This window comes from Saimiri boliviensis, chromosome 1, assembly GCF_048565385.1.
Source record: "Saimiri boliviensis isolate mSaiBol1 chromosome 1, mSaiBol1.pri, whole genome shotgun sequence".
NCBI lineage: Eukaryota > Metazoa > Chordata > Mammalia > Primates > Cebidae > Saimiri > Saimiri boliviensis.
Window position 1 is genome coordinate 94,546,439 of NC_133449.1, and position 13,405 is coordinate 94,559,843.

Below are 13,405 nucleotides of genomic sequence, written 5' to 3' on the forward strand. Positions count from 1 at the left end.
AGCTCCGCTCACCACCTGAAAGCCTTTCGAGATCTGAGGCACACTTTTACTCTCCACATGAACGTTTACGCCGGAGAAGGGGCTGATGTGTGCCTTTTTGGGAAGAACGCAAAGGTATCCAAAGCCTGGCTCCTGCCTTGGTGTCCCTGGCAGGCTCCTGTGACTGTGGTTGTGTTCATTGACTAAAGTGCATATTCAAGCAGCTGTAGAAACTCAGGAAAGATCAGTGAGGATCATTTCTGCCTTTTTCAGAAATCCCTCCCCCTACCCTTTTTTTTTTTTTTAATGGGGTCTCGTTGTATTGCCCAGGCTGGCCTACAGCCCCTGGGGTCAAGCCATCCTTTTGCCGCACAGAAATCCTTTTGTTACGTTGTCTGTGGGTGAATGCATGCATTTGTCTTCTGCCTGCAAGTGTGTCTCCTAGGAGCAATGTAAGGAGGCTCCAGGTGACCCTGTGTGGGGACTGATCAGGGTGGCACGTGATCACAAGCACATGCGTGTGTGTGTATGGGGGTGTGTATGTATGCTTTTCTGCTGGGGTCTCTTGCTGTCTGATGGGGGAGATCGGTGGGGAAAAGGTTTCTTTCTATTTTTTGACAGTGTGGAATGATTTTATTTAATGAAAATTATAACTGGGGAATCCACATATCATTATTGCAACCTCTGTTTCTGCTTTTTCCTTGTTCCTCTAAAAGTACTTTTCCTCTTTCTCTTCCGGCAGATCAGCCAGTAGACATGATGAACATCAAAGCCTTTACGCTTGTCTCTGCCGTGGAGTGGGAGCTGCTGATGGGTGACAAGGAGCGTGTCAACATTGAGTGCGTGGAGTGCTGCGGCAGGGATCTCTACGTGGGCACCAACGACTGCTTCGTCTACCACTTCCTGTTGGAGGAGAGGCCCGTGCCTGCCGGGCCGGCCACGTTCACGGCCACGAAACAGCTGCACAGGCACCTGGGCTTCAAAAAGCCTGTGAGCGAGCTGCGCGCGGCCTCAGCACTCAACAGGCTGCTGGTGCTGTGTGACAACTCCATCAGCCTGGTCCACATGCTGAACCTCGAGCCAGTGCCCTCGGGAGCCCGCATCAAGGGGGCGGTCACGTTTGCACTCAATGAGAACCCTGTGACTGGGGACCCGTTCTGTGTGGAAGTTTGCATCATCTCTGTCAAACGCAGAACCATCCAGATGTTTCTGGTGTACGAGGACCGGGTGCAGATCGTCAAGGAGGTGTCAACCTCTGAGCAGCCCCTCGCCGTAGCTGTGGACGGCCACTTCCTGTGTCTGGCTCTGACCACTCAGTACATCATCCACAACTACAGCACAGGTGTCTCCCAGGACCTGTTTCCTTACTGCAGCGAGGAGAGGCCACCAATTGTCAAGAGGATAGGGAGACAGGAGTTCCTGCTGGCAGGCCCCGGAGGGCTGGGTGAGGAAGATGTGCTTGTGCTCCTGGTCTTTTTGGGTGGCCTCTGTGATTGCATGTTGAAACCAGAGAGTGAGATTGGCGCTGTGCAGAATAAGTCCTCAGCAACATTGGGTGTGTGTGGTAAGACAGAGGCAGGAGCCCCTGACCAGTGCTTGATGAAATCCAGTTCGATCGTTTTGTGGACATGGGGTTAGAATCATCAAACCAGTTTCTTTTACAGTGAAGTGGAGCTTGAAAACAGCTCTGGTGGTGGTACCAGGAACGGGACATTCTCAGCCCTTTGTCATCTTAGAAGAAAGATTTTGGCCAAGAGGCAATTCAGGGATAGCAGAGAGCTTTACTGAAGGGAAGTAGAGAGCAGAGAGTTTACGTGGAGAGAGACAGTACATTCGGAAAGATGAGGCAGCGTAGGACGCTGAGAGAGTGAGCCAGCAACCCTGAGAGTTCTGCATCAGGTTTTTATGATGCTGGATATTTTCTTGAAGTTCCCGCCTTTTTTCTTTGGTTTTCCTCCTTCTGCCTTAAGTCCCTGCCTTTTCCTCCTACCTAGTTTCTACCCTAAGCTTGTGGGACCCTCTCCTACTATTAGTTGGTGCGCATGTGCGGCCAGTGGTGGATGTAAATCCTACCTAATGGCTGCATTGCTCTTACCTCCACCCCAGGAAGGTCGTACAGTGGTCAGCTCCATACTTATTGCACCTGCGTGTCACTTCGGAATTTCTCCTTTACCCCCTTCCCGCCTCTCTGCTCATATCTAGCATGCATTTATTTATTTTTTTTTTTTTGAGATGGAATCTCACTCTGTTGCCCAGGCTGGAGTGCAATGGTACGATCTCAGCTCACTGCAACCTCTGCCTCCCAGGTTCAAGCAATTCTCCCTGCCGCAGCCTCCCAAGTAGCTGAGATTATAGGCACCCACCACCACACCCGGCTAATATTTGTATTTTTAGTAGAGATGGAGTTTCATCATGTTGGCCAGGTTGGTCTCCAACTCCTGACCTCAGGTAATCCTCCAGCCTCAGCTTCCCAAAGTGCTGCAATTACAGGCATGAGCCACCACACCCGGCCCACATGCATGTTTTTGATGGTCTCTGGGATGTGAGATCTTCCAGACCTCCCTTTTCTCGGGGGCTCTTCCCTCCTGCTCATGTTTAGCTATATATCTACTCTAACCGTGAGAAAATTATTTTAAGTAAATAACTACAAAAATAACTCCATAAGGCTTCCTAGTAAAATTTTCCCACAAGGGTGGGTTGTCATTTATTAATTTTTGCTCCTCATTCTAAAAAGAGTTGAGGCTGGGCAAGGTGGCTCACGCCTATAATCCTAGCACTTTAGGAGATGGAGGCAGGCGGATCACCTGAGGTCAGGAGTTCGAGACCAGCCTGATCAACCTAGTGAAACCCCATCTCTACTAAAAATACAAATATTAGCTGGGTGTGGTGGCAGGCACTTGTAATCCTAGCCACTCAGGAGGCTGAGGCAGAAGAATCACTTGAACCTAGGGGGAGAGACGTTGCAGGGAGCTGAGATTGTGCCACTGTACTCCAGCCTGGCTAATAGAGCAAGACTCTGTCTAAAAAAAATAAATAAAATAAATTTTAAAAATGAAAAGAAGTTGAGGTAGCTCAATGTGTTTTTAATGTCATGTCCATAACATTTTTTCTTTTATGTCCTGCCATTTCATCCCACCAAAATGTTTTTCGTAGCTAGCTCCTCAAAAACTAGCTCCTCAATAAAGGGCTTTAGTAGTTCTCGTATGGCCTTAACGAATTCTCTGGACAGCTTGATCGAAATTAAGAATCAGTGCTTTAACCTTAGTGATGTCTCCTGGTATTTTCTTCCAGCCAGGGGCGGCTCATATTAGAATTAGTTTATATGTTTATGGTACGGGGATGCTGGCGAGAGTGAGTTCCTCTTAACACAGGTATTTTTTATCCTTGGAGAGTTTTTGTATAGACACCTCATTTCAAAGTGCCGAGTGCAAACCCATTTTCTTGTAATAACAAGAATTCCTGTCATGAAATATTTCATGTACGTGTCTTGATTTTCACTTTTTAAAAAAACAGACTTTATTTTTTAGAGCAGTTTTAGGTTCACAGCAAAACTGAGAGGAAACTACAGAGAGCTCCCATAGACCTTCTGCTCTCCTGTTATCCACAGGACAGTGGTACAAGGCTCGCATCGTTAGTACCTGAAACATAGTTTATATTAGGTTGACCAATGTGTAATGACATGAATTGCTGCTACAGTGTCATTCACAATCCTTTCACCACCTGAAAGTCCTCTTTGCTCACCTGTTCATCCCTCCCTTCCCCTAAGCCCCAGCAACTGCTGGTCTTTCTGTTGTTTCCATGGGTTTTTTTCTCTTCCAGAGTGTCACCTAGTTCGGACCATACAGTATGTGGCTTTTTCAGATTGGCTTCTTTTGCTTAGTCATAGGCTTTTCTTGTTTGTTTGTTTTTTACTCCCTCCCCCCACCGAGATGGAGTCTCGTTTTGTCACCTAGGCTGGAGTGCAGTGGTGTGATGTCAGCTCACTGCAACCTCCACCTCCCGGGTTCAAGCGATTCTCCTGCCTTAGCCTCCTGAGTAGCTGGGACTGCAGGCGCACACCATCATGCCCAGCTAATTTTTGTATTTTTAGTAGAGATGCGGTTTCACCACGTTGGCCAGGATGGTCTCAAACTCCTGACCTTAAGGGATCCACCCACCTCAGCCTCCCAAATGCTAGAATCACAGCTGTGAATCACCACACCCAGCCAGTAATATGCATTTAAGTTTCCTCCATATCTTTTCATGGCTTGACAGCACAGATTCTGACTTTTTAAAGGAAGAATTCTTTAGCCCAGCCACATTTTTTTTTTAATTGAGGAATTCTGTATTGTGAAATTTTTTATAGTAGAAAGCATATATAAGCTTGTATAATAAAGAGAATAGCATAATGAACCCGGTAGAGTCATCACCCTGCATCAGGAATTCTCAGTTTATACACGTTATGCCCTCTGCTTGTTTTGAGTCAAATCCCAGACATCATAGCATTTCATCTGTAAATGTTTTAATATGTATTTCTAAGTTACAGATACCTAAGAAAACCACAATAGTATTACATTCCTAAAAAACCTGGCAGTAATTCAACATCAAATATATCTAGATGTGTCGTATTTCTCCTATTACCTACATCATAATAGACATAAATAGGCATATACACTTTAATCTTCAGTTTTCTGCTTCATCTTGTTTTTGTTTTTCTTTAATGTTTTTGTTGAAGAAATTGGATGGTTTCATCTATAGTGTCCCACAATATGAATTTTAATGATTTCATTCCCATAGTATTGTTTGACGTGCCTCTCTGACCTCTGTTTTATCTTCAAATAGTAGTTAGGAGATTCAGGGTTTTTAAAAATGTGCTTGTTTTGCGGGGAGGCAAGACTACTCCCTAGAGGTGGAGTACTTGTGTCAGGGTTACCTAATGCCTTCATCACTTTGTAATGTTAACAGCTGTTGACAGTTACTGTCCAGGACACTTCGGTTATTCAGAGCTGCTAAATGGCGACATACTGTTTGTCTCCATTCTTCCTTCCTATGGTGGTGACGGGGAGAGTGCATCTGTGAAGCTAGACTTCTCCTTAACTGTTTGGTTATCCCCAAACAGTTGGGAAAGTATTTATATATCCCCAAAAGTATTCTATATAAATACTTTATATAGAAAGGCAAGATGAGGCAGTTTTCAACATGGGGGTCTCTTTCCTACAAAAATGGCTTTCTAAAAAGTATCATAATAAATTCATGAATGTAACTGTATGTGATATGCTTGGTTTCATCCATGCCTAGTGGGAGTTTATTCTGGAGCACTCACCAGTCCTTTTTCATGCCCCTAGAAATTTGATTCCTTCCTTGACTTTCAGTGTGTTCCTGGTTCACCTGGGTCTGGTTTCAGCCATGTCTCCAAAGAGCCTTGATGTTTACAGACCACTGTCTGGGAGCTAGAGGTGATTGCTGCTCATTTTTTCTAGTCCCTACTTTCAGTAGGCAGTGCTGGGAATTAAGTCTTTTTTACCTAATTTTACTCCTTTAGAAATGAGGTCTTGCCGTATTGCCCAGGCTTGCCATGAACTCCTGGGCTCAAGCAAGCCTCCTGCCTCAGCTTCCCAGGTAGCTGGGATTCTAGGTATGCACCACTGCATCTGGGTAAGGATATGTTTTTTAAAGATAATTTCATCGAGAAATCATGTTGCTAGAACTAATCCATCGTTGTACCTGTATCTCCTTTCAGCCACACCAAAACTCTTACTTCTCTACTCTTTCAACATAATTACTCCTTTGATTTATCCCACAGTACATACAACAGAGTAACTGGTCCGACACTACCTCTCCCACAATATAATTATTGGAAACTTTGGTGGTTTGTGGCCCTTTCTGTCCTTAGGGTATTAAGCATATAGTCAAATTACTGTGTTTTAAAGTCAATTGGAATAGTTCTCCTCTGTGTGGTTATGCCATCAGCTAGATTTATAGTTAGATTCGTTTGTTTCATTTTACTTTTCATTTTTAGAAATTGCTTTGGTTTGTTTTTTATTACATAAGTGTTTACAAAGTTCCAAGACAGATGGATACAGCAAGATATCATCCAAGAGGTCTAAGCTCACAGCCAGTTTTTTCACCAAGTTTCCCTCTCCCATAGGTAACCTTTATTTTTAGGGTTTATTCTTTCATTTTACAGTAAAACATAAATATGTAAATATTTGTATCTCCTTCTTGGCTAAATGGTAGCATACTTTTCCTCAGCTTCTTGGCTAAGTGGTGGCATACTTGCTTTTTTTGCTTAATGTATTAAAGCAATCACTTGAAAGCATAATATAGAGGTATTCCTCCTTCATTTTTATAGCTGTGCACTGTTCTGCTACGTGGAGGTACCATAATGGGTTCCATCTATTGAGGAGCATTCGGGGTCTTTTTTAGTCTTTCGCTGTTCCTAGGGACTTATATTTGTGTGTACGTGTGTTTGTTTTCAGTGTATCTATTAGAAAGCTTTCTAGAGAGATAGCAGAGTATAAATTCAAAGTATAAATGTGAGGTATTACTATAGCCTCCCTTGATAAAAGTCACACCATTATATTTCTCCCTAGCAACCTATGAAAGTGCCTGTTTCCTTCCAGCTTTGCCAACAGAGGATGTTATCCAAACTTACATGTTTTTCCCAGTCTAGTATATGAGAAATGGTTTCTCAGTGTAGTTTTAATTTCCATTTCCCTTGTTTATGTGCATAGTTGAACATTTTTCACATGTTTAAAAGCCATTTACATTTCTTCTGATGGGAATTATCTCTTCTGATCTCTAGCCCGATTTTTAAGTATTTTTAAAAACGTATTTGAGATGCCCACTTCTCTGTTATCAGGCTTCAAGTATTTCTTTCCATTTTTTACTGTGCAAAAGCTTTTTTAAAAATTTTGATATAATCTCGCCAGATGTGGTGGTGTGTGCCTGTGACCTCAGCTATAGGAAGTGGAGGCAGGAGGACTGCCTGAGCCCAGGAGTTTGAAACTGAGGTGCTCTGTAATTATGCCTGTGACTAGGCATTGCACTACAGCCTGTGGAACACAGCAAGCCCTATCTCAAAAAGAAAAAGGAAATCCTGTATAATCAAATGTATCAGTATTTTCACATCATATTGCTTCTTGAGTTTGAGTCATAATTAGGAAGATTTCTCTGACTTCCAGATTAAAGACAAATTCACCTGTGTTTTCTTCTAGTACTTGTGTGGTTTCATTTCTTTTCTTTTCTTTTTTTTTTTTTTTTTTTTTTTTTGTGGCAGAGTCTAGCTCTGTCACCCAAGCTAGAGTGCAGTGGCGCAGTCTCGGCTCAATGCAACCTCCACCTCCTGGGTTCAAATGATTCTGCTGCCTTAGCCCTCCTCGTAGCTGGGATTATAGGTGCGCACCACCATGCCTGGCTAATTTTTTGTATTTTTAGTAGAGATAGGATTTCAGCATGTTGGTCAGGCTGGTCTCGAACTCCTGACCTCAAATGATCCACCTGCTTTGGCCTCCAAAGTGCTGGGCTTACAGGCCTGAGCCACCACACCTGGCCAGTTTCATTTCTTATAGTAAAGAGTATAAAGAATACATTCAATTTTATCTTTTTAAAAAATTTTTATTTATTTATTTATTTATTTATTTATTTATTTATTTATTTATTTGAGACAGGGTCTTGCTGTGTTGTCCAGGTCAGAGTGCAGAGGGGCAATCTCAACTCACTGCAACCTCTACCTCCCCAGTTCACGTGATCCCCCTTCCTCATTTCCTTTAATAGCTGGGACCACAGGTACCTGCCACCACGCCTGGCTAATTTTTGTATTTTTTTTTTTTGGTAGTGACTGGGTTTTGCCACGAGGGCCAGGCTGGTCTTGAACTCCTGGACTAGAGTGATCTGCCTGCTTTGGCCTCCCAACGTATTGAGATTACAGGTGTGAGCTACCATGGCTGACCTCAGTTTTATCTTTTTTATATGGCTGTGCGGTTGTCCTAACAAACTGATTAAAGAGTCCATCTTTTCCTCACTGATTTAGGTAATGGCCTTTAATGTACACTAAATTTCCTAATGTATTGGGTCTGTCTCTGGATTTTCTATTTTATTCTGTCAGTTCATTTTCCTATTCATGTGCCAATACCTAACTGTTTTAGTTATAAAGATTGATAGGCTGGGCGCAGTGGCTCACACCTGGAATCCCAGCATTTTGGGAGGCTGAGGCAGGCAGATCACCTGAGGTCAGGAGTTCTAGACCAGCCTGGCCAACATAGTGAAACCCTGTCTCTATTAAAAATACAAAAATTAGCCAGGCGCGGTAATGCATGCCCGTAATCCCAGCTACTCAGGAGGCTGAGACAGGAGAATTGCTTAAACCGGGAGGCAGCAATTGCAGTGAGCCGAGATGGTGCCACTGTACTCCAGCCTGGGCAATAGAACAAGACTTCATCTCCAAAAAAAAAGAAAAAGACTTGATAGTGAAAAGATTTTACTTTGTTATCATCTTTTGTTGGTTGTAGTGTTAAGACTGGTGGGAAATAATATTCAATAATCTATATGATGCACTCCATCTCAGCTACATGGGCATTGGGCTAAATGAACCAACCTTCTTAACTTTTGTTCTGCTTGTAACCGGCACAATTACAAGCAAATTGAAAGATCGCTTGTAATGCCTCTCACACAGTACTTATATACAGATTCTGTCTACAGCACAGTAACCACCACTGTCTTTATATGGCTTCAGAAATTAATAATTTGAACAAATTACTATAATGACTGTAAATGCACTTTTAAACATAAAAGCTACACACTTTTAAAAATTATACTTTAAGTTCTGGGATACATGTGCAAAATGTGCAGGTTTGTTACATAGATATACATGTGCCGTGGTGGTTTGCTGCACCCATATTTCTCCTAATGCTATACCTCCACTAGGGCCCTACTCCCTGGCAGGCCCTGGTGTGTGATGCTCCCCTCCTGTGTCCCACTTATGAGTGAGAACATGAGGTATTTGGTTTTCTGTTCGTGAAAGCTACATGTTTTTAGTTTGTTTCTTGCCATTCTCCTTGAATATAATTTGTGACCATTTCCATGTCATCACAAATTGCTCTGAACCTTCTGAAAAGCCATACTTTGTTGAAATTTTCATAATACAATTGATAATTGTGACTTTAAACCCTGTCCTATGACAGTGCTTCTTGAAGAAGGTAAATAATTCAGCTACTCTTTACCAATTCCCTCTCCTCCCAGCTTAGATAAGGGAGTGGATGAAACTTAGAGATTACACAATTGAAAATAATGCTTTTCAAAGGTGTGCCATTTACACATTTGTGACATTTGCATGTTGACAGCAATCGCACTCCTGCAGCAGTACAGAAACAATAGACTTTATCACGTGTTTTGAGAGAATAGAATTAGTTTGTGGGTGTTGATCACAGTCCCCTCTGTTCCTAAGTGGGGCTGCGAGGCTTCTCCTACTGCTCCTCCTAGACTCCTCTGCCACTTACTGCTCGCTGTTTTATTCTAGTGAAAGCATTGCTTTGCATTTTGCGTGGATGCCTTTGTTCTTGACTCTTCATCCTTTTCCTTTGCCCCCCGGCCCCGACCACCTTTTTTTTTTGAGAAAGGGTCTTACTGTGTTCCCCAGGCTGGTTTTGAACTTCTGAACTCAAGCAATCTTCCTGTGTCAGCCTCCCAAGTAGCTGGGATTATAGACACACACCACTGCCCCAGGCCCTTGCTCTTTTTATTTTAAAAACATTCATCAGGGCCTCTGTGCTGCATAGTTCTCTGGTTGGGCGATGTCCAGCTGTAAGCAGGTAAATGCAGTGACCCTGTTTGAACTCCAGGGTGAGGCTGGGTAATGTTGCTGGTGTCCATGTGACCATGAGAACTGTGCTGTCTAGAGCATGTTATTTGAGCTGAAATTCAGCAGAATCCTCAGGATTATGCCCTATTTGAAAGTTGCTTTGTCCTCACATGAAGACACATGCTTTATAAATCTTCATGTGGCTTATATGGAAATGTATTTTTAACCTCATTTTTATTTTTAAAATTTATTTTCAGATGGCTTCTCACTCTGTCACCCAGGCTAGAGTGCAGTGGCATATCATGCTCACTGCAGCCTTGACCTTCAGGGCTTAAGTGATCTTCCCACCTTAGCCGCCCAAGTAGCTGGAACTACATGTGTGCACCACCATGCCTGGCTAATTTTTGTGTTTTCTGTAGGGGCAGGGTTTCGCCATATTGCCCAGGCTGGTCTCAAACTCCTGAGCTCCAGCACTGTCTGCCTGCCTTGGTCTTCCAAAGTGCTGGGATTACAGATGTGAGCTACCATGCCCGGCCTATTTTATTTTTTATTTTGCTAAGTTTGTGATAATAATATTACAACCTCATTTTTAATCAGAAGTAACTATCAGATCTACATTCTAGGTAAGGTAGTTCTTTTCACAAAAATAAAGTCCTGTAGGGCTCTTCACACATGCAGTGTTTTATATCATTTTCCTTTCTTGAAATTTAAGACTGTACAGGAAAATTGCTGGTGGGCAGGGGTGTTCTGCATTTAGACATAGCTACAGGAAAGTGATACCATGCTTATTTGGAAGCCCACCTAACTCTTTCTTCTTGCTTCTAGGCATGTTTGCCACAGTTGCAGGGATATCCCAGCGGGCTCCTGTGCACTGGTCAGAGAACGTGATTGGGGCAGCCGTGTCCTTTCCATACGTCATAGCGCTGGATAATGAATTCATCACGGTCCACAGCATGTTGGATCAGCAGCAGAAGCAGACCCTGCCCTTTAAGGAGGGCCACATCCTACAGGACTTTGAAGGTACTCATTCACATAGAAGTTTTAATGAAATTTACTTAACTCTTTTATGATATTTCTTCAGTAAATATCATTTAGGAACTGGGCCTTGTGCTAAGCATAAAAGACACACAGATGACTCCAATACAGTCTCTGTGCTTCAGGAGCTGCACAGTTAGTGGGGAGACAGACATTTAAACAAATAGCTATGGCAGTATAAGAGCTTGATCATGATCGAATAAGGTCCATTGTGAGAGCAGAGGAGAAAGTATTTCCTAGAGATATCAGGGAGGGCTTCCTGAAGGAGGTGCTGTTTTAGTCAAACCTTTAAGGATGTATAGGAATCAGTCAAGCAGATGTTGTGTGAAAGAACCTTCTGGCAGAGAGAAAGGCGTATGCGAATCTGTTCAAGAGCGCACTGTGGGCTTCAGGCTACACAAGCAGTTTGTCTTGACTGTAGTGCATGGTGTGTGTGAAGGGGCAGTGTGAGCTGAGGTCGTCGGGAAGGCAGAGCAGGGAAGGACTTCATCTCGTATGTATGGGAAGCCAGTTGAAGGATTTATTCTACTTTTCCCTCAATTTTATTTTGAACACTTTCAATACAGAAAAGTTGCGAGAGAGACAATGTAAGCTACCTGAAACTTTTCACCTAGATTCAACATTTTACTGAGCCATTTGAAAGTAAGTGGAAGATGTGATATTTAATCCCAAAATTCTTCCACACACATCTAAGAATAAGGGCTTTTCCCAACAAAGCCACAATGCAATTTTCACACCTAAGAAAATTCACATTAACTGCTAATACCATCTCGTGTCCTGCCAATATTCAGATTTCCCCAGTTGACTTAAGAATGGCTTTTGTCGTATTTTCTTCCAACCAGGAACAAATCTAGATTTATGTGTTGCATTTGCCATTTAAGGATTTTAGTCCACCAAACATTACCCTTGCTGTGTTAAGTGCCGTCTTACAGATGCTGAGGAGATAAGAAGACTCACAGTTCCCGTCATTAAGTGGGTTAATTCCAGCGGGGCTCTGGCGCATGCGCTGGGGTCTCACACCGAGCGGTATTGTGGTGCCGTGCCTGTGGAGTGCTAGAGGTGGGCTCAGAGTGTGGTGCACACACAGAGGAAGATGGTGTAACCTATCCAGGTTGGGAACACAGTGAGGCTTCCTAGGAAAAGTGACTCTAGGCAGAGGAGGGACAGAATGTCATTTGAGAATGAGAAAAACTGCCTTAGTTGTGATACAGAAAACAGAAAGAAATAGTTCCCTATGGACAGGTGGTGCTTAGCTGAAAGTTTCTGCAGAAGGGAGCCAGATTTAATTGGGAAGCTTAGTAGTAGGAGCTAGTCTTGGACTGCAGTTCTGACTCCTCCGCAGACTACCTGTGGAGAAGCTCACAGATCAAATGAGGATAGCGGTGTTGGCCGTGGGCCAGGTTAACTTGCAGGATTGCAGGGAGAGGAATACATTAATGGCAAGACTTTGGAGGTATTTTTAGTTGGCAGGTGAGTATGAAATATTATCTCATGCTTCAGAATGTTGCATTAAAATTTTAATTTTATGTGAACTAACTGGGAGGGGAAAGAATGTTTTAAAAATGTTGTGTATTCTTATTGATAATATTCCCTGATTGAACTCTCCATCTTCATTGAACTATGTGTTACGTGTTTACCGCACTGATCTTACATTCACCAGCATTTCTCAATTTAAAAAAAGGTATTAAAAAAACAAGATTGTATTCTTTGGAAATTTCATAGTAAGAGTTTGCCATTTTCTGACAGTTGACAGTGTGGGAAAAAGAAAAGCATTATGATTTATGATTTTTGTTGGAATTCCATTCAGAAAACTGTGGTAAAATTGTTCAAAAAATCAGGTAATGATCCGGTACGGGGAAAGCAGTGTGCTTTCTTGCAGGCAATGTGTTTTTCCTCTTTCCGACAATGCCGAATTTCTTCCCAGGAAGAGTGATCGTTGCCACAAGTAAAGGAGTTTACATCCTGGTTCCATTACCTTTGGAAAAACAAATACAGGATCTTCTAGCAAGCCGCAGAGTAGAAGAGGCTTTGGTTTTAGCAAAAGGAGCCCGGAGGAACATTCCAAAGGAAAAATTTCAGGTTTGTAATTAACTGGTCACAGAAATATGCCTCTAAGTCACCAGTTAGAGGACATTCGGATTTAACTAACATGCATCGGCCCTTCCAGTGTACCAGGCAGTACACACTGCTCTTATGCCTGTTGTTTAATTTTTCTCAACAAATCCATATTGTAGAGGTAAGGAATCAGGCTTGAGGGCGGTTGAACAGCTTGTGACTGAGAAGGCACTGCTAACAGTGGATAAATTGGGTCCAACTTCTGACTTAATTCTGCTGCTTTGGATATGGAAGAAATACTTGTATTTCTAATCAACTGTCCTCTTCCGTGGACCTTCGGAGAAGGATCAAGAACATAGTTCCTAAAAAGCAAGAGTGAGGTCAGATTACCTTGTCTCCAAATTTAGAATTTGTATTTGTCAGGAAGGGGTTGAATTAAAGTTTAGATTTCTGTCATCTATAGGAAAAGCTTTACTACCCATATTGCTAACCATTTTACTAACTAAATTGATATTGTAGGAACCCCATCTAGTTGATTTCCTTAGTAGAACATTTTTA

At 42.7% G+C, this 13,405-nt stretch overlaps 1 protein-coding gene across 8 annotated transcripts in view; it reads left to right on the forward strand.

Moving 5' to 3' along the window:
- Positions 1-13,405, forward strand: part of TGFBRAP1 (transforming growth factor beta receptor associated protein 1) — a 70,863-nt gene that overhangs the window by 25,142 nt on the left and 32,316 nt on the right. For 7 of the 8 annotated variants that reach the window (XM_074400441.1, XM_074400451.1, XM_074400461.1 and 4 more), the window contains 3 exons: positions 722-1,423; positions 10,583-10,777; positions 12,717-12,871. In XM_074400441.1, the coding sequence (XP_074256542.1) occupies positions 736-1,423; positions 10,583-10,777; positions 12,717-12,871 (1,038 nt within the window). In that variant the 5' untranslated portion in view covers positions 722-735. The remainder of the gene's footprint in view (positions 1-721; positions 1,424-10,582; positions 10,778-12,716; positions 12,872-13,405) is intronic. The other variant, XM_074400475.1, reaches the window with a different exon arrangement.